Source organism: Schistocerca gregaria, chromosome 10, assembly GCF_023897955.1.
Source record: "Schistocerca gregaria isolate iqSchGreg1 chromosome 10, iqSchGreg1.2, whole genome shotgun sequence".
Classification (NCBI taxonomy): domain Eukaryota; kingdom Metazoa; phylum Arthropoda; class Insecta; order Orthoptera; family Acrididae; genus Schistocerca; species Schistocerca gregaria.
In genome coordinates, this window is record NC_064929.1 from 150,500,360 (window position 1) to 150,523,114 (window position 22,755).

The 22,755-nt window shown below is 37.9% G+C and overlaps 1 protein-coding gene across 6 annotated transcripts in view; it reads left to right on the forward strand.

Annotated features, from left to right (window-relative positions):
- Positions 1-22,755, forward strand: part of LOC126293602 (cytadherence high molecular weight protein 2-like) — an 85,187-nt gene that overhangs the window by 36,736 nt on the left and 25,696 nt on the right. For all 6 annotated transcript variants that reach the window (XM_049986883.1, XM_049986881.1, XM_049986886.1 and 3 more), the window contains 2 exons: positions 1,183-1,268; positions 17,626-17,756. In XM_049986883.1, coding sequence (XP_049842840.1) covers positions 1,183-1,268; positions 17,626-17,756 — 217 coding nt within the window. The remainder of the gene's footprint in view (positions 1-1,182; positions 1,269-17,625; positions 17,757-22,755) is intronic.

Below are 22,755 nucleotides of genomic sequence, written 5' to 3' on the forward strand. Positions count from 1 at the left end.
GCAGTTGTGGAGCACAGCCTCACAAACAAACATAAAATACTGTTGGATGAAACAAAAATTTTATCCCGTGCCTCTACATACCGGGATACTGTTATCAAGGAGGCTGTTGAAATAAGAATGAGCAAGAATAACTTTTAACTGTGATAGCGGATACTATATGAGCGTTGCATGGAAACGAGTGCTCAATGAAGAGAAGCAGCAGAGACATTCCTTCCAAGGTTTACGTTCCAACAGAAGTGCTGGCCCTGCCAGCAAACACATTGACACCGTCTGCTACAGCATTACGTAATCGCCGACCAATCAGAAGCCATCCATGCGCTTTATAAGGCCACCAGTGAAAACAGTCAGTTGCTGCTGATAATGATGATGGAGACTATAAGTACTGTCGCGAAAGACTTTGTTCGCATTTCCTGGATTACTCAAGGTATTTCAGAAAGGATGTTCTAGGGAGAAAATGAATGTATGATATGCAGATTTCAGGATTTAGATTCAAGAAGTTCCAATCCTGCAAATATTAAGTCTTCATAATAATGAGAGGAATTTGATTGACAATAAGATGTTACGTAATCTAACAGATGTGAGTGTTTATAACATGATGAAAACATTTGTTTCAGAATTAATGCTCATAAGAGTTTATGGTTTGGTTGAAAAAGATATAATTTCTTCAAAAATTTAATTAAGAAGTCATTGACATCAGAACAAGTAATCTGAGCAGATGGTTGAAGGAGTAGTAAAAGAAGCGTTTAGCAATTAGCTATTGCTTCTCGCAAATAAAACTTTGGTATTAGGAAGTGAAGTTGCTGTTTAGGAACAGAGGTGCTACATTTGATTCTTATCTGATAATTGTGGAAGAAAAGTAATTCATTGAAACAGAATGAAATGGGTTACCAGCACACTCTAGACCTGCCTCAAATAAATTGTTTGGCTCTGGTAGTTATATTTCTATGAAGCATTTTTTTGGGCATAACAATGAAACTAGGACCATTTTTACTTTGTGTGTGCACAAACACGCTGTTAAATTAAAGAGTATGAGGTTTATTTTCGTGATTAAAAAAAATCACAGCTATAAAATTATTAAAACAGTAACTGCACAGAATTTAGTGTCACCATCAGAATAATCACATAATTAGTTCCATATCTCAGGAGCATTATAAATAAGCGGTCCGTTTTGTTCTTTTCCAGGCATATAAAGATGCCAGATATTACACTAAGAATAACCACGCAGAGGAAGAACCTCATATTGATACAGCTTCAGGGCTTGTTTACAGGTATGTTGGAAATATTCTTTTTCTCCTCTAAACAAAAATGCAATTTATTAGTTTTTTGTTTGCGGATGGTTTTATGTTGTAGGAAGCATAGACAACTGTTCATTCGGTTTGACTTCAGCAGTTGGTTGAATGGATGCTACAACATGTAAATAACTTTAGATCACTTTGAGTAAAACTCTTATATACAGGCTACTTAATGTGAGGATGAATAATAGATATAATCGCAAAACACAATGATAAACAATTACAAACTGTTCTTTATGTGAAAAATTCTGTAAGGTTACAACTGGTGGTGTTTTTTTGAATGAGGGCACATTTAACTATGAACTGTTCTGACTAATGACTAAGATGACGGTTGAGTGTGAGCTATCGGAAAGTTGTGCAAGTGGCACTGTGCTCTGATGAAAGTACACTTTCTGCGACAATGACACACCAAACCTCTTGAGGACTTGTCATTGTCTATGTTTCTCATTTGTGTCTGTGTCTTGTCTGTCAGCAACTGTCTGCAGTATGTGGTTTCGTTGTGAGATACCAACTTTACTATGGGACCTCACTCTTTGATGAAATTACAGACTGCTGATTACTAATCTAACACCATGAGGGCTATACACAATATATCATACTGAAAAATTAGTCACCACAACAAAATTTACAAGCATGTCATAGCCAAGGTGAGAGTTCTTCAGCTTTTTCATCCTCATGGCTATTCATTTAGACCTATGAGTATTAGCAGAAATTTATCCACGAAACAATAAGACTCTAAAATTGCCAGTTTATTTTAATATTTGATTCAATGTGTTTGGGAATGTAAATTGTTGTTGTGGTCTTCAGTCTGAAAACTTGTTTGATACAGCTCTCCATGCTGCTCTATCCTGTGCAAGCCTCTTCATCAATGCGTAACTACTGCAGCCTACATCCTTCTGAATCTGCTTACTATACTCCAGCCTTGGGCATCCCTGCACTTCCCTCCAGTACCAAATTGATGATTCCTTGATGCCTCAGAATGTGTCCTATCAACCAATCCCTTCTTTTAGTTAAGTTCTGCCATACATTTTTACCTTCTCATTATTTATTCGTTCTATCCACGTAATGTTAAGCATTCTACTGTAACACTGCTTTTCAGAAGCTTCTTTGCTCTTCTTGTCTGAATTGCTTGTCATCCATGTTTCACTTCCATACGTGGCTACATTCTATAGAAATGCCTTCAGAGAAGACTTCTTAACACTTAAATCTATGTTCGATGTTAACAAATTTCTCTTCTTTAGAAATGCTTTTCTTGCCTTTGCCGATCTACGGTTTATGTCTCCTCTACTTTAGCCATCATCAGTTATTTTTCTGCTGAAATAGCAAAACTTACCTACCACTTTAAATGTCTCACTTCCTACTTTACTTCCCTGAGCATCACCTGATTTAATTTGACTGTGTTCCATTTCCCTTGTTTTACTTTTGTTGCTGTTCATCTTTTAACCTCTTTTTCAAGACACTGTCCATTCAATTCAACTGCTTTTCCAAGTCCTTTGCAGTCTGTTGGAATTACAATGTCATCAGCAAACCTCGAGATTTTTATTTCTTCTCTGTGAACTTTAATTTATTCTCCAAATTTTTCTTTTCTTTCCCTTGCTGCTTGGCCAGTAGACGGATGGAATAGCATTGAGGAATGAGCTACAACCCTGTCTTACTCCTTCTCAATTACTGCTTCCCTTTCATGTTCTTTAACTCTTATAAAAAGTAGTATGGCTTTTGTAAAGTTGTTGATAACTTTTCACTCCCTGCCATTTTCAGACTTTCAAGCAGTGTGTTCCAGTTGGCAGTGTTAAAAGCTTTCTGTAAGCCTATGAATGCTGTAAACATAATTTCCTTTTCTTCAACCTTTCTTTAAAGATAAGTCATAGGGTCACTCATGTGTTCCTGCATTTCTGTTGAACCTAAACTAACCTTCCATGAGATCGGCATCTACCAGCATTTCCATTTTTCTGTACGTAATTCATTTCAGTATGTTGCAGACATCACTTCATAAAATGATAGTTCAGTAGTATTCGTACCTGTCAGCAATACTAAACTGACATTCTGTGTTGGGTGTTTGTTGATTTCCAATAACTTTTCTTAACAGAATGTAAAACTTGACATTCTGAATGATGAGAAGGGTATTCTTGTAAAAGGTGATTCGCATTTGTGAATCTTTCTTCCTTTATCTCTAGTTTCTCTCCAATTCACATAGCACAATTGCCACAGCTCTGCCTGACTAACCAATATACACTTTTTCACACCACTTGCAAGTGATTTTATACACGCCACTCTGTACCAAGGATTGTAGTTTATCTTTACTGCCGAATAAAAATTGTGATATGCTAATGGTATTATAAAATGCAGGTCTGTAGTTGCAAGAAGGTCTATAGTTGCGAGACTTCAACTTTTTTGGAATGTTGTCTGAAATGTTGAAAGTAAATGGGACTTTGCACCAGGCATTGTAGCTACTGACCGATTGCTGTTGGCCAGTGTACGGAAGAGGTGTAATTTTATGCATTTTCTTTTTTCCTTGATATGATCAATCTGGGAAGAGCTATGGCCATTGCTGGAATTGATGTGTTTGGTGATCTGTAGTTTTGTTTGAAAGGCTGCTTCCCATAATGGAACAGATATTAGGCTGATGGAAAGCTGCATGTTTCCACTTGTGTAGGTGCTGGGAGTGTGCAGGAATTACTGTGACTGTGGCTATGTGTTTTTCTTTAAATGCTTATTAAGTGTCTTCTTATGCTAATGTCTATGTTAAGGCACAACAAATTTATATAAGAGCCTTCCAGCTAGATTGTAAATGTTGTGAGTATAATTGTTGTAGTAATGTACCTAATTATCTATTGGTGCTGGTCCACAAACACAGCACATCATTCACCTATCTGACCCAGTACTTTATTGTCAAGTCAGTGGCTCTTAGTATAAGAAAGTTTATTTGAAATTGTTCATAAAAATTTCGGACAGTATAGAACTAAGAGGCCTAGCTAGGCCATCAGACTGACTATAATACTTGTTTTAAAACTGGAAGAAATTCTGTTTTTCACACATTTGAATAGCATTGATTATATCATGTAATTCTGCAGGATTTAATTTGGCTTTGTTCAAGACATCTGTTTGTGTTTCTCTATTCGTAGGAACACACGTTAATAAGCTCGTTATGTTGAACAATTTTTGTTTAGAATGGGGTTGGATTTACTTATCTTTAATTTTATCAACAAGAGCCATAGAATTTTTTATATCAAACTTAGATTTAAAAATGATTTCAAGTGGACCATTACAGAATGTACATGTTTTGCTAGCAGATAACAAGGGATAGAAAAGGATGACACAATTGTGCATACTGGAATGCCATCTGTACATAATTTAAGTAAACCATATACTCTATGGACCATAGGTTTCAGATATAATAATACTTCTACATGAAGATTTTCATTTATTCATTGTAAGATATAGTTGCATCTTTTTGTGCCAGCTGAAAGTAGGAACTATCAAAAAACTGTTACACTTCGATAATGCAATCACCAGTATGAAAAAATATGACAACAGAATGCCAGTTTAATATTAAATGGTCACTCAAGTTCCTTTTTCCCCCTTTCTTAAATAAAGTTTTTAGTACAAATACTAGATTCAAACTGTGTATTCACCTTGTTTTTCATCAGTTGTTAAATGTGTCTCCTCATAAACTTTGTTGCCCGCCCTTTAGTTAATGTGTTATTCCTGTTTAATGAAAACTGTATTTTTTACTATGTAAACAATCTGTAATTTCTGTTTCTTCTGTACAAATAATATCTGTGTAAGTTGCACATCATGTTCAATTGTGTTTGTGACATTCAGATGTCACCTGAAGATAGTGTAAGAAGACAAAAACCAATTTGTGACCAAATAAATATATTTTAGCAGAACCTTACAAGTGTCTTCCTATTATTAGCAGAACCTTAAAAGTGTCTTCCTATTATTTTTATTCATCTCATGATGTACATTTACAAACCATTTGATATGTCCCCCCCCATGAACCATGGACCTTGCCGTTGGTGGGGAGGCTTGCGTGCCTCAGCGATACAGATGGCCGTACCGTAGGTGTGACCACAACGGAGGGGTATCTGTTGAGAGGCCAGACAAACGTGTGGTTCCTGAAGAGGGGCAGCAGCCTTTTCAGTAGTTGCAGGGGCAACAGTCTGGATGATTGACTGATCTGGCCTTGCAACATTAACCAAAACAGCCTTGCTGTGCTGGTACTGCGAACGGCTGAAAGCAAGGGGAAACTACAGCCGTAATTTTTCCCGAGGACATGCAGCTTTACTGTATGATTAAATGATGATGGCATCCTCTTGGGTAAAATATTCCGGAGGTAAAATAGTCCCCCATTCGGATCTCCGGGCGGGGACTACTCAGGAGGATGTCGTTATCAGGAGAAAGAAAACTGGCGTTCTACGGATAGGAGCGTGGAATGTCAGATCCCTTAATCGGGCAGGTAGGTTAGAAAATTTAAAAAGGGAAATGGATAGGTTAAAGTTAGATATAGTGGGAATTAGTGAAGTTCGGTGGCAGGAGGAACAAGACTTCTGGTCAGGTGACTACAGGGTTATAAAAACAAAATCGAATAGGGGTAATGCAGGAGTAGGTTTAATAATGAAAATAGGAATGCGGGTAAGCTACTACAAACAGCATAGTGAACGCATTATTGTGGCCAAGATAGATACGAAGCCCACACCTACTACAGTAGTACAAGTTTATATGCCAACTAGCTCTGCAGATGACGAAGAAATTGAAGAAATGTACGATGAAATAAAAGAAATTATTCAGATAGTGAAGGGAGACGAAAATTTAATAGTAATGGGTGACTGGAATTCGAGTGTAGGAAAAGGGAGAGAAGGAAACATAGTAGGTGAATATGGATTGGGGCTAAGAAATGAAAGAGGAAGCCGCCTAGTAGAATTTTGCACAGAGCACAACTTAATCATAGCTAACACTTGGTTTAAGAATCATGAAAGAAGGTTGTATACGTGGAAGAACCCTGGAGATACTAAAAGGTATCAAATAGATTACATAATGGTAAGACAGAGATTTAGGAACCAGGTTTTAAGTTGTAAGACATTTCCAGGGGCAGATGTGGACTCGGACCACAATCTGTTGGTTATGACCTGTAGATTAAAACTGAAGAAACTGCAAAAATGTGGGAAATTAAGGAGATGGGACCTGGATAAACTGAAAAAACCAGAAGTTGTACAGAGTTTCAGGGAGAGCATAAGGGGACAATTGACAGGAATAGGGGAAAGAAACACCGTAGAAGAAGAATGGGTAGCTCTGAGGGATGAAGTAGTGAAGGCAGCAGAGGATAAAGTAGGTAAAAAGACGAGGGCTGCTAGAAATCCTTGGGTAACAGAAGAAATATTGAATTTAATTGATGAAAGGAGAAAATATAAAAATGCAGTAAATGAAGCAGGCAAAAAGGAATACAGACGTCTCAAAAATGAGATCGACAGGAAGTGCAAAATGGCTAAACAGGGATGGCTAGAGGACAAATGTAAGGATGTAGAAGCTTATCTCACTAGGGGTAAGATAGATACTGCCTACAGGAAAATTAAAGAGACCTTTGGAGAGAAGAGAACCACGTGTATGAATATCAAGAGCTCAGATGGCAACCCAGTTCTAAGCAAAGAAGGAAAGGCAGAAAGGTGGAAGGAGTATATAGAAGGTTTATACAAGGGTGATGTACTTGAGGACAATATTATGGAAATAGAAGAGGATGTAGATGAAGACGAAATGGGAGATACGATACTGCGTGAAGAGTTTGACAGAGCACTGAAAGACCTGAGTCGAAACAAGGCCCCCGGAGTAGACAACATTCCATTAGAACTACTGACGGCCTTGGGAGAGCCAGTCATGACCAAACTCTACCAGCTGGTGAACAAGATGTATGAGACAGGTGAAATACCCTCAGACTTCAAGAAGAATATAATAATTCCAATCCCAAAGAAAGCAGGTGCTGACAGATGTGAAAATTACCGAACTATCAGTTTAATAAGTCACAGCTGCAAAATACTAACGCGAATTCTTTACAGACGAATGGAAAAACTGGTAGATGCGGACCTCGGGGAGGATCAGTTTGGATTCCATCGAAATGTTGGAACACGTGAGGCAATACTGACCTTACGACTTATCTTAGAAGAAAGATTAAGAAAAGGCAAACCTACGTTTCTAGCATTTGTAGACTTAGAGAAAGCTTTTGACAATGTTGACTGGAATACTCTCTTTCAAATTCTAAAGGTGGCAGGGGTAAAATACAGGGAGCGAAAGGCTATTTACAATTTGTACAGAAACCAGATGGCAGTCATAAAAGTCGAGGGGCATGAAAGGGAAGCAGTGGTTGGGAAAGGAGTGAGACAAGGTTGTAGCCTCTCCCCGATGTTATTCAATCTGTATATTGAGCAAGCAGTAAAGGAAACAAAAGAAAAATTTGGAGTAGGTATTAAAATTCATGGAGACGAAGTAAAAACTTTGAGGTTCGCCGATGACATTGTAATTCTGTCAGAGACGGCAAAGGACTTGGAAGAGCAGTTGAACGGAATGGACAGTGTCTTGAAAGGAGGATATAAGATGAACATCAACAAAAGCAAAACGAGGATAATGGAATGTAGTCAAATTAAATCGGGTGATGCTGTGGAAATTAGATTAGGAAATGAGACACTTCAAGTAGTAAAGGAGTTTTGCTATTTAGGAAGTAAAATAACTGATGATGGTCGAAGTAGAGAGGATATAAAATGTAGACTGGCAATGGCAAGGAAAGCGTTTCTGAAGAAGAGAAATTTGTTAACATCGAATATAGATTTATGTATCAGGAAGTCGTTTCTGAAAGTATTTGTTTGGAGTGTTGCCATGTATGGAAGTGAAACATGGACGATAACTAGCTTGGACAAGAAGAGAATAGAAGCTTTCGAAATGTGGTGCTACAGAAGAATACTGAAGATAAGGTGGATAGATCACGTAACTAATGAAGAGGTATTGAATAGGATTGGGGAGAAGAGAAGTTTGTGACACAACTTGACTAGAAGAAGGGATCGGTTGGTAGGACATGTTTTGAGGCGTTAAGGGATCACAAATTTAGCATTGGAGGGCAGCGTGGAGGGTAAAAATCGTAGAGGGAGACCGAGAGATGAGTACACTAAGCAGATTCAGAAGGATGTAGGTTGCAGTAGGTACTGGGAGATGAAGAAGCTTGCACAGGATAGAGTAGCATGGAGAGCTGCATCAAACCAGTCTTAGGACTGAAGACAACAACAACAACAACAACAACAACATTGATATGTCCAAACATACAGTCATTATCATACTAAAAAAACATTAAAATAATATTTCTATGAATGAACAACTCTCTTTACCTAATGGCATAAGTAATACGGGTAAGTTTTATCCATCAGAAATTTATACTACAGCTTTTGTCACTTCCTCCACTGAGTAATTGGATCTCTCTGATAGCGCCCCATATACTCACAACTCTCTTTTCAATTGACTTAACTTCATCTACAGTTGCATGTTATCTTATAATCTTTCAGATATTGTAAACTTTCATTACTGTTAACAGGAGAAGTACAGACACACAGTTTGAGACGGTCAGTGGGGATTACAAAGTTTTCTTTGTTCCTTATCTCAGTGAAAGAATGAAGTGATTTTCATCAAATAAGTCCTGTCTGATGTATGCAAAGATAATTTCCTAAATATACAGGGTGTTCAGAAAAAGTCTGAAAAGTTAGTAAGGGTGTTGCGGGGTAGCTTGTGCCGAGACATAATTTTTAGAAAAAAATTCGATACATTGCACCTTTCCTGAATAAATTAGCATTTAAGTTCAAGTGGACCATTACAGATGATGATGACAGACATGTTATTTGTTTAATTTCATAAAACTGAACAAGAGAGCAGTATAAAAAATTGGACATGGAACTGTAGTAAGGATTGTACCACAGCCAGAGGCTGAGCAGTCTTGAGACCTATCGTGTATGCGATGAGATCAATTGACACTAATTATATCTGGCAGACTGCATGAATTTGCATGTGCAATGGCCTAATTGGCTAACTTTAATGCCAACTAACTTGGAAATGGCACAACATATCGAATTTTTGTCTTAACAATTATTTCTCTGCACAGCCTGATGTGCAACACCCTGACGAGCTTTTCAGATTGTTGCTGACCACTCTTTGTGGGGATATGACAGTAAATGAGTTTCTGATGTGTAGTGCACATATTCAGACACATTTCTTGTCTTGCCTCCCCCTGTATATCTGTAGTGTTTGTGCTGCGATAGTTGAGTGTTTCCAAAGAAACAGTACCACACTTAATTATAGATTTAATTTGCTACTTTCCATATATTCTTGGCCAGTTGCAGCTCACATTCTTTAAGATTCTTTTACATGATAATATCTACAATGCATGGTGAATGAAAGAAGTACCAAGGAATGTCAGTATCTTTCCCTGAGTTTGAGTGATTGCTGTCCCCATCCAGACATTCCCCTATTTCCCTCACGTGTCTGTTATCTCCTTCAAGAATAATATTAGCCTTTATACTTCAGCCCTATGTTGCTTATTTGCTCAGTCATGTCAGAAACACATTTCCTGGCTTTATTAGGATGTGTGTAACCTCCCTGGACAGAATGTTAATCACCACTTAAATGAGCACAGCGGATAGCATAAAACTGGTATTAGGTTTTTACCAAAATGTCCTACTGTTCCGAAAGTTTTTTTGGGGATGCTCAAATGTCCTGGTTTCTTTATGATTCCACTTGGCTAGAGTATTTTGCGCTACTGGTTGTTTGACTTGCTATTAGCTACACAATTATTTACGCTAGGAAGCGTGTGATGACTTTCAACATACCACCAAGCATGTACCGAACTGTCAAAAATCTCAAGTAATTTTAAACGCACTATAGGTTACGAATAACAACGAAGATTCTTCTCTTCTAAATCGATCCACTGAATCCGTCCTTTCAGTTCAGAGATACTCTACACCACTGATACTTGTTCTCTGGCTTTCGTCACCACACTGTTAATGTTTTGCACTGTGCAATCACTGTTTCATTATGCCAAAACGAAAGGGTAATTTTAACAGTAATATAAAAAGTGAGTTTCCTTTTATCACTGGTAGTGGAGAAATTGTAGAATGTACATTGTGCAGATCAAAATTTGCTATTGCTCATGGTGGAAGGTCTGAAACTGTGAATCACATTAAGACGAAGAAATATCACATGAGTGATCAAACGAAAAGAGCAAATAAATGCTTGAGTGACAACTATGTAAACTTAAAATCAGTACCAGAAATGGATAGGCAGTTGGCAGCACAAGAAGCTACGTTTGCATCAGTGCAATGCATAACCGTAGCTTTAAATCAATGGACTGTACTACAGCAGTTGTTAAACTTTTCAATTCAAAATTCGCATGTGGACACACAAAATGTAATGCAATCATTTCAAGTGTTACTGCACTGTATGCAGCTCAGCAGGCTTTAAATGAACTGAAAAGTGCTCAATTCATTTCTGTAATGATTGATACATTGAATCATCTGGATTTGAAGTTGGTTCCTCTCCTTCTCAGCTATTTTCACCCTGAAAATGGCATAACAGTGAAAGTGCTCGAATTGATTAATTTAGCTGGAGAAACTTCAGATTTACTTCAGAATTACGTGCTGGAGGTTTTAAAGAAATATGATCTTGAGGGAAAGATGATTGCAGTTTCTGCAGACAACACTAACACCAATTTGGGTGGTAAGCAGAGGAAAGGGGGGGGGGGGGGGGGAAACAGTTTGTTAAATATACTGCAATAGAACACAGTGAATAATATAGTAGGTGTTGGCTGTCCAGCACATGTGGTGCACAATTCCTTACTGGCTCAGATTGCCTACCCATCGACTGCCAATTAATTGTAAAGAAAATCTACCAGCATTTCCACATATATACAGTAAGGGTTGAATCTCTGAAGCCATTTTGTAAGTTTACTGAAACTGAATACAAAACTGTACTTGGGCACATCAAGACAAGGTGGCTATCTTTCCTACCAGCATTGGAAAGAATTGTAGAGATATTTCCTGCTTTGAAATCATATTTCATTTCCCTTTATAAGTGTCCTGTTATCCTTAAACAATTCTTTGATAACCCTGTGTCTATTGTTCTTCTACATTTTCTTGTTAGCCAGCTAAAACCTTTCTCCACAACAATTAAATGTACTGAGAAACAAGAAATCACAATAGTGGAAGTTTATCAAGAAATAAACAAATTATTGGGCAAATTACAATGTAGAAACTCTGAAAGATTTCTCACATCCTTTGTACATGAGACTCTAAGAAAGCTGGAAGAAGAGGGTGAAATTACTGTAGAACATTTTCATATTTATGCTGACATCTTCTGAGAGACTTGCATTGAGTATATTAAAGAATGGTGTTTACATTTCTCACACCTTTTAAAGCATTTGACTGGGTCAATACTGAAAAGGAGCAGCTTCAGTCGAAGGATATTCAGGACTGTTGTGTTTTTGTTAAAAATGTTGTACCAAATTTTCCTGTTGATGAAGAACTGTTCGATGAGTTTTCATGTGCACTGAACTTCATAAAAAGTGAAGGAGACAAAGAAAGTGTTAGTGCAACGTGGTTAAAATATTTGCTTATTTCAAAAGTAAAAACTTTATCATGAAAAACATGATTCATTTAGTGGAGTTTTGTCTGGCTATTCCTGGGTCAAATGCTGCTGTGGAACATGTGTTTTCGTTAGTGAACTCTTTGTGGTCAGAACAGAATGAAAGTTGAGACAATGAGGGCCTTTCTCATTGTCAAAACGCACTTTAATGGCGTATCGGGTACTGACTTTTATTATAGAATTGCAAACGAAAATGCACTTCTTGATAAGGTACATAAAAGTGAAAAGTATGGTGATCGTGTGGCAGAATAATCGTAAAAGTGATTTGGGATCATCTGAGTGCACATTGTAAAGGTAAACTTGTATATGTATTATATTTAGTCAATACAATATTTATGTCCTGTTTTTATTCATTGTCCCAGGTTTTTCTGTAATTTATTTTTAATGTCCCCTTTTTCAATGAAAATGAAATGGACACCCTATATTAGGTGGCCATGTAAATCTCCACTGCTAACACAAATCGTGCTGGTAGTATGTATAGAATCACCACATTAAGAGGCAATGAAATTACAAAACTGTCAAAATTGCACAGAAATTTGTTCTGGTTTAAGTGGATAATAGTTTCATTTTTAATATGTGGTCTTGCCTACTCTGCTTTAGACAGTGGCCATAAGATTATTAAAAGCTACTACTAGCAGGATATTCTCATTTATGTTAGTCATCTGAGTTATTAGCCATTTTGCGAACAATGTACAGGCTTCGACCACTTTTTAACTGTTGTAGCAATATGGAAAAGGACATTTAACCTTTAGTTCAGGACCTCCGTTGTCTCTATGGTGTGATTTATAGATCTCCTTCCAAGTTCCTGGTTTATACTGATCGGCCACTGGTGGCACTACGAAGTGTAATGTAGGAGTGTTTGCGATATTATTCTTGTACATGTTACTGTTGATTTTGTTACTTGAATATTTTAGTTTTTTATAAAAAAAAAATTGAATTGTGAACCATTATGGTTGCTACAGTCATTTTAGTGTTACACTGACTGGCCACTGGCATTACTCAGAAGCAAATGCACAGATGTTCACAAGATTTCTTTTGTACATTCATGTTTCATACTGTGACAGTGTTTTAACATCAAGCTAAAATGCATATGAGTTACAGTCATATGTAACCATTATTTTGTAAAATAAAACAACCTGTCCATGATGCTCTCCCTTCAGCGCCATCTACCTCGGCTTACCTGACAATGTTCAATGCTCACGTAACATTGTTATGCTGCACGCATCACTGGATTGTCGTATGCAAATAGTACCTTGCACTGAGCCATTTGTACAGTGTGGACAGTGTACAAACATTATGATGCTATGGTAAGACTTGCACGGTATGTAATCGTCTTAGCAAACATACTTCTGCTTCGATTGACCGTATGTAATGTATATGTTAATTCTAACACGGTGCATCCTCTTGTACAGGATGGCTCGATAATGAACTAAAAGTCCAAAACTGGTCACCATTTAAATAAAAATCAACATCTTTAATTTCATTGATTTGAGGTAAGTTGCTGCCTGTTGCCACCCGGTATGCTGGAAGTGAGAATACACTAATATGTGTCACTATGATGATACAACGAAATGGCAGAAAGTAGCTAATGTGTTCAGATGTGTCTTTGACCGCACTGTTAAGGAAGTTGGTCAATTTGTTGGTATATCAAAGAGGACTGTCCAAAGACTCTGCAAGAAACTGTGTACCATTTGCAGCCATGTAACATGATACAAGAACAGTGATCATACAGAGATCCCACTCGACAGTGTCTGCTAACAGGAACTGCAGCAGTTGTGAATGCAGATCCATCTTAACAAGTTATCAAGTGAACATTTTGAAGGGAAATGCATGTAACAGATTTCAGGAGTCAAGTTACCTGGCAAAAGACCATTGCTCACAGTGTTAGATAAAGCCGCACATCTTGAATGGGCCAAAGAATACAGAAACTGGACTGAAGGCACATAGTTTTGTCTGATGAATCACAAGATGGCCTTTTATCAAATGATGTAAGGTTTTGAGTGCACCATCTGTCCAGTGAGGCATTTAAACCTCGCTGTACTTCAAATTGAAGGAGGTTTTGTGATTTTTCCAGGTCATTTGAGTGTGTTGGTACACTCACTCATATTACCACGAGAATGGACTAGGATGTTAATTTCAGCAGTCTTGGTGACTCCTTTTAACTTTGTTACACATCTTGAAGAATCCAAGGACAATATTCATTATTGCTCAAAGTTGTTGTCTGAGTTTCTTTTTTCCTTTTTGGGTAATGATAAATTCTTAGACAGTTTTCATAGAAAGTAAGGAGGGATGATCTGGGTTTAACATCTCGTAGGATAGTTTGTTGAAATCAAAAGATTGAACACTAATATAATGATAAGTTTTTTTCATTTATTCATCCCAACTAATGCACACTTGTACTGCTATTGACAACTCAATTGAACCAATCAACAATTAAAAAGAACTACCATCTCGTGCTGCAGTTGCAGCTACAATTACGTATATATCTCAACAAAATGTGCTGCTTAGAATATTATTATATTTAATATTTTCTATTATTTATCCTGGAGAAGAACCTGTACAATGTTATTCATGCATGACACTGTGCTCACCAGGAAATATAAACATATTTTGCTTAAATAGTTTCATAAAATACAGAATCTTTCCAAGTTAACTTTTGTATGATGAATATTTTTAACAATTAATACTGTGGTACAATATGCAAATTTTTGTCAAAAATAAATTAATATACTGTGTGCTCCCACTCAATCCTAAATTGTCCCCATTTTGTACAAAACACAGTACCACCTTTTATTCAAGACTAGCAATTAAAATATGTTTACAGTGTGAACAAACAGTTTTGTCAATTAAAAAGTTTATTTAGAATCAGTATCCTCTAACATATCATTATTTCTCTTCATAGCACTATACAATGACTGGTATAAATTGAAAATTAGAACAGGGTGATACATTTATTTTTATGTACTGAAATTTTCAGTGCATTGAGAGGCATACTGAAATATATATCATGTACTATTATTGATGAATCTCAGTCTGTTACATTATAATTTACATCGTGAATAAGCTGTAGACACTCCTGTCTTGCCAGATGACTACGTCCATATTCACAGGAATGCTCGCATACATTTTCAGTTTGATGAACACTGACACAGCCTATTGCATCTCAATTGGTGCACTAAATCACCCCATCTTAACCCCATAAAAATGTCTGGGATATTTTGGAAGAGCAGGATCTAATGATTAATGATTGTCTTCAAACGGACATGGCGTAACTCAAGAAATTTGTAGTCTGTCTTCCTCATCGATTGAGGCCTTTCTCAAGGCTAGAGCTGCTATTACACAGTATTAGCATCGTGTCTCCGAGAGTTGTTCTTATTTGCCTTAGAATATCGTGAATTGTGATTTATTAGTCTCATAACATACATTTACAAATCATGTTATGATACGGGAGACACGTCAAAATTACAAACTAGAATCTAATATTAATTTTTAAAACTATATTTAGTCTATGTAAGCACTCCGTCTTCAGGCTACAAGTGGCCCATCGGGACCATCCGACCGCCATGTCATCCTCAGTTGAGGATGCGGATAGGAGGGACATGTGGTCCGCACACCACTCTCCTGGTCCTTGTGATGGTTTTCTTTTACCGGATCTGCTACTGTTTGGTCAAGTAGCTCCTCATTTGGCATCACGGGGCTGAGTGTACCTCGAAAAATGGCAACAGTGCATGGCGGCTGGATGGTCACCCATCCAAGTTCCAGCCCTGCCTGACAGCACTTAACTACGGTGAACTCACGGGAACCAGTGTATCCACTTTGGCAAGGCCATTGCCCATTTAGTCTATGTAGCAGTATCTATATTTTCTTATTTTCCAGCATAGATAAATATCTTTCTTGATAATGGACAATTTGGTTCGTCATTCCCCCCCCCCACACACACACACGTGCGCAATATAATGCTAATTTGTGGTTGGATTCTGCTCAAATTATCAGTTCATTTTCCATGAACTCTTCTAATGAGTAAAATAACATTTGTGTATAAGGATTTCATGTAACTTCTTTTTTAGTATCCATTGTTCCATGTTTAGAATGTTTTTGCCTTTAAGTTTTTTGTAGACGTTCATGCCCATATATATAGTGGGGTCTGAGCATATCATTTCAATCTATGGGTAGGAAGCATAAAATTATCTTTATTCCTTGTACTGTATGGATGATCAAATTGGTTTTTAATGAACAATTCTGGTTTGTTGTGAAAAATATCATTAGCTCATATATTTATAGGGAGGGGCCAGTCAAAATTTTTAGTTCCTGTAATAATGGATGACATGATTCTCTTTGCTATGCAGTGCATATATTTCTGATAATTTTTTTCTGGAGCTTCAGTACATGAGATATATTATTGAAGCTCCCCCAGAAAATAAAGCCATATCTTATCACTGATTCAAAGTAACTTAGATATGCTACTTTGCGAGTGGACATGTTAGTAGCACTTGATAATATATGCATGGCATGTTCAAAGCTACCCAGTTTGCTGCACAGGTAGTCAATATGTGTGTTCCAGTTTAAATTATTATTGAGGTGTAGACCTAGAAACTTGTCAGTTATGGTTTATACTATTTTCCTGGTCTTTTGACTGTTTGGTTCTGAATTGAATCAAGTTTGTTTTTGATATGTTAAGCTCCAGACCATTTAACTGGAACCATGACTCTAGCCTGTCTAATGTACCAGTGACTCTTATCAGGAATTGTTTATGTTTCTTCACTTTCTATCAAGACAGACATGTCATCAGCAAACAGAACAGATGGTGAATTCATGTTTTATGGTAAGTAGTTGACATGCAATAGAAAGAGAATTGGACCGAGGATCGAACCTAGCGGGACACCCTGTGTTATTGTTTTCCAGTCTGAATGGTAGTTTTCACCATTTGAAGAGATGATTGTTCTTTGTTTTCTATTAGATAAGTAAGAAGTAAGCCATTGAAGTACTGCACCCTTAATCCCATATTTTTCTAGTTTGTGGATTAGCAAGGAATGATTTACAGAATCGAAAGCCTTTGTCAGGTCACAGAAAATTCTGGGTACTTTACGGTTTTTGTCTTGAGCTGTGCTAATTTTTTGTATGAAATTATTTATGGCATCTGTTGTATTTTTCCCTTGCTGGAAGCCAAACTGATTGCACAAAATAATCCCCTGTGATACAATAAAGTTTTAGATTTGGATAGCAGCTACTTTCTATCAACAGTATAGAGCTGCAGGTATAGTACACACAGAAAGGAGTTTACAATTTTGTCTGAGATCTTTGCTTGGAAATTTAAAATGTTTGCTTATTCCCAGAGGTTCTATGTTTCACCGAAGAAAATACTGTCAACATTCACTGCATTAGATAAATGCAGTTGAATCTGTAAATGACATATATAAATTTAACAAGTAATTTGGTTCAGAGTCCTGAGTCCTGACCTGTGCTACATAATTTTCTTGAAGAGATAAAGAACAGTCTAAGAATGTTCAGCTTAAGGCAATAACCTGTGTTCTATTCATGAGTAATGTTCAATTTTTTATAAGTTGGTACATTAGGTGTTGAGATTTGTTTTAATTTTTGCAATACACACTTTTTCACTGTCAGTGTACATGTTAAATATGATGTGCTTAAAGTGTTTCTTTTTTTTCAGTTTGGGTCCTCCATTTCCTTTATTAATGCTGAACAGTCAGCAACCGGAAAACAGTCACAAGCATCTTATAAGATTTCTCGAACACCGCATGAAGAGGTCATCTCAGCTTGTGAGCAACTTGTATGAAAACCGTAAGTTACTTCCTCTGACAATGTCGTGTAATCATTTCAATTTTCTGGAATCATTTTATTTAAATAAAATTAAATTGGAAAGCACATTACATCCTTATGCAAGACTTTTTCATGATGTTTTGTCAGATTGGTTTTATTTCTACAGTTAATGTAGCATTTGGCCAAATGCAACTCAGTTGTACAAATCTCATTAGTAAAAATAAGGAAAAATAAAGATTGTGGTACAACACATATCATGTCTTGAAAATAGAATTAAAAAAAAAAGAAAGGCAGAGGGAGAATATTCCGAGGTTGGACAAAATAATGTAGATGCTCTGGTGTTGACACCACATTTTTGTAGTAACCTGTATGACTTCTTTTCTTCAGGACTTGCTACAACAATCAACAAATATTGAAAGCAATTTCAGGTGATATCTGGAAACAGAACACAACTGAGGAGGAGAGTGAGAAGCTCATATTTTTGCCATTCTGTGGTTCATTGATGGGGGATTAACTAGCTGCTGAAGAGACATAACATCATGTGGATGTTCAGGTCTCCATCTAAAATATGCCACATCATAGGCCTGTGGGAGATAGAGGAGCCTGATAACTCCTGGCATTTACAAAATAGCATATGAGAGCATCCAGTATTTATTCAGGCACACCTTGTATGCAATAGACTGACATTGGATTGAAGATGAGAGGTGTCTGCGACTATGCTGTCTAGAGAAATTTGCTGTAGCTGAACATTCTTTGGAAAAGACCATAAAATAACATTTGACGGCATCCTAAAACATAATGAAGTCGAATAGATCCACTTGTTGTGATAGGTTTCCTAACATAAAATACTCTACCTTTTCTCCTATTGTTTCCATACACAATATATATACCAGATATACAAGGAATTTCCAAATTCTTCTCCAAGCTTAAATTTTCTAAACCTTATTATGCTGTGTATGATATCTACATTCTCCTGTTTGGTATCCAAAAAGAAATATTCAAAATTTGATTCATGAGAATCATGTAGGCTTGAAAATTTGACCCCACTAATAATTCTTAGTGTTAAGATTCCCATACCTTTATGAAAGCCTCATTTACATATTTATAAATATCATCTTTTATGAGATGTGATGCAAAAGTCATCACTATTCACAATTAGTTTTATTGTAAGGATTCAAAAATTTTCTAATCTGAAAATGCAGTCCATTCAAAAATTCGTTTTATAGTATTTTAGCTGTAATTTTCCTGTTTCCAAAGATCTATACTTTTTCAGAGTAACCTGTGAAATATTTCAATCAGAAAATTCTTGGCATCCTTTGCTAAATCCGTGGGATAAAAGTGCATGTCAAAAAATCCACACACTAAAGTAGAACCTGTTGTTATATTATGAGAAGTACACATAGTTAACAGTTAGACAAAGTAACACCATCATTAAATGTGTGTATACAAGGTTTCCAACAATACTTCCTGATTATATAATTAAATAATTTGATAACAACGGTCGAACAGTACATTTATTGTGAAAACTGTAAGAATTTTATACAGAATTTCGAAGTAATAGTTGTAAAAAGTGCTGAAAGATGTGGCTGTAACCACAATATATAGTGCCTATAAATAGTACTCCAAAGTTCAGAACAAATAGTTCCACCACTGAAATGTAAGAGAAGATTGATGTTATGTATTCCATTGCACAATGAGATTTTCTGATACTGGAATACCAGAGGGTAGAGCACAGTATTATTTCTGTACAAGTGGTAAACAACATATCACAATTACCATACAAATATGGAATCGATGGGTACAGGGGCCGGTGCTATGGCCAGTGGTTGTGCCATATTTTTAAGGTATCTGTGATGTTATCTTTTAATAGAATAATGCAGGATTTCATATGTGCTGTGTTGTCTTGACCTAGTTAGATACAAGTCATCATACTGCTATGTATGCTGATGACACTTCTGGGGTTTGCTGGGCATGTAGTAATGATGGCCTGAATTCAGTGGTACAGAATTTCGTTGAAGAAGCCCAAACACATTTTGAAAAAGAAAACCTGAGGGTCAATATTAACAAAACTAATTTAATTTATTTTAAAACAAGTAGCTCAAATAAATTTACTGTTGTAAATGAGGACATTCAGGAAAATACCTGTTCAGAATGTAAATTTCTGGGGATATATATAGATGACAGACATTCGTGGAATCAGCAAATAGATAATGTCCACGGTAAAATAACATCTAGTCTGTATTTACTAAGGAGATTAGTTCAATACCTAGATATTGAAGCAATAAAAATAGCATATATTGGGTTGGTGTATCCTCATCTATCTTATGGAATTGTATTGTGGGTTGGGTGTAGCCAATACAATATAAGAAGGGTATTTGTATTGCAGAAAAGAGTAATAAGAACAATGGCAAAAGTTAGACCCAGAACTTCATGCAGAAACCTGTTTATTAAATTTAATATTATGACTATCTATGCAGTATATATGTTTCAATCAATATTATAAGTGAAAAAAGACAAAAAAGTGACAAACAGGAATATGAAAATCCATGATAACGATACAAAACACAAATCAGACTTTCATATGGTGAGCAGGAGATTGAATTTAACAACAAATACCCCATTCATTAAGGGAGCAATATTTTATAATTCTCTGCCAAACGACCTGAAACAGCTTTCTGGTAGAATTTTTAAAAATGAGTTTAAAAAAAATGGCTTATATTGAAGTGCCCATACAGTATGGTGCTGACATGATTTGGTCTCAGAAATATAAGATTCCAAGACTTACCAAGCGGGAAAGCGCCGGCAGACAGGCACATGAACAAAACACACAAACACACACACAGAATTGCTAGCTTTCGCAACCGATGTTTGCTTCTTCAGGAAGGAGAGGGAAAGACGAAAGGATGTGGGTTTTAAGGGAGAGGGTAAGGAGTCATTCCAATCCCGGGAGCGGAAAGACTTCCCTTAGGGGAAAAAAAGGACAGATGTACACTCGCGCGCACACACACACACACACACACACACACACACACACACACACACACACACACACACACACACACACACACATATCCATCCGCACATACACAGACACAAGCAGACATATTTAAAGGCAAAGAGTAAGGGCAGAGATGTCAGTCGAGGCGGAAGTACAGAGGCAAAGAAGTTGTTGAAAGACAGGTGAGGTATGAGCGGCGGCAACTTGAAATTAGCGGAGGTTGAGGCCTGGCGGATATCGAGAAGAGAGGATATACTGAAGGGCGAGTTCCCATCTCCGGAGTTCGGATAGGTTGGTGTTGGTGGGAAGTATCCAGATGACTCGGACGGTGTAACACTATGCCAAGATGTGCTGGCCGTGCATCAAGGCATGTTTAGCCACAGGGTGATCCTCATTACCAACAAACACTGTCTGCCTGTTCTGAGGATTCCTTGAAGCTCCGCCTGGACATCAGGAATGGGATTACCTTGGCAAACTTTGTATGTAGAGTTGTCTGAAAGCTGACGCAGTCCCTCAGTCACATACTCCCGACGATCAAGTACCACGGTCGTGGAACCCTTGTCAGCCGGAAGAATGATGATGGATCGGTCAGCTTTCAGATCACGGATAGCCTGGGCTTCGGCTGTGGTGATGTTGAGAGTAGGATTAGCCAGCTTCATCCTGACCCACAACTTCTTCACTTTTGAAGGCCAGACATACCAACAATTACAGGGAACAGTCGTGGGTACCAGGATGGCCCCCTCGTATGCCAACCTATTTATGGGTCGCTTAGAGGAAGCCTTCTTGGCTACCCAAGCCTGCCAACCCAAAGTTTGGTACAGATTTATTGATGACATCTTCATGATCTGGACTCACAGTGAAGAACAACTCCAGAATTTCCTCTCCAACCTCAACTCCTTTGGTTCCATCAGATTCACCTGGTCCTACTCCAAATCCCATGCCACTTTCCTAGACGTTGACCTCCATCTGTCCAATGGCCAGCTGCACACATCCGTCCACATCAAACCCACCAACAAGCAACAGTACCTCCATTATGACAGCTGCCACCCATTCCATATCAAACGGTCCCTTCCCTACAGCCTAGGCCTTCGTGGCAAACGAATCTGCTCCAGTCCTGAATTCCTCGACCATTACACCAACAACCTGAAAACAGCTTTCGCATCCCGCAACTACCCTCCCAACCTGGTACAGAAGCAGATAACCAGAGCCACTTCCTCATCCCCTCAAACCCAGAACCTCTCACAGAAGAACCCCAAAAGTGCCCCACTTGTGACAGAATACTTCCCGGGACTGGATCAGACCTTGAATGTGGCTCTCCAGCAGGGATACGACTTCCTAAAATCCTGCCCCGAAATGAGATCAATCCTTCATGAAATCCTCCCCACTCCACCAAGAGTGTCTTTCCGCCGTCCACCTAACCTTCGTAACCTCTTGGTTCATCCCTATGAAATCCCCAAACCACCTTCCCTACCCTCTGGCTCCTACCCTTGCAACCGCCCCCGTTGTAAAAACTGTCCTATGCACCCTCCCACCACCACCTACTCCAGTCCTGTAACCCGGAAGGTGTACACGATCAAAGGGAGAGCCACGTGTGAAAGCACCCACGTGATTTACCAACTGACCTGCCTGCACTGTGACGCCTTCTATGTGGGAATGACCAGCAACAAACTGTCCATTCGCATGAATGGACACAGGCAGACAGTGTTTGTTGGTAATGAGGATCACCCTGTGGCTAAACATGCCTTGATGCACGGCCAGCACATCTTGGCACAGTGTTACACCGTCCGAGTTATCTGGATACTTCCCACCAACACCAACCTATCTGAAGTCCGGAGATGGGAACTCGCCCTTCAGTATATCCTCTCTTCTCGATATCCGCCAGGCCTCAACCTCCGCTAATTTCAAGTTGCCGCCGCTCATACCTCACCTGTCTTTCAACAACTTCTTTGCCTCTGTACTTCCGCCTCGACTGACATCTCTGCCCTTACTTTTTGCCTTTAAATATGTCTGCTTGTGTCTGTG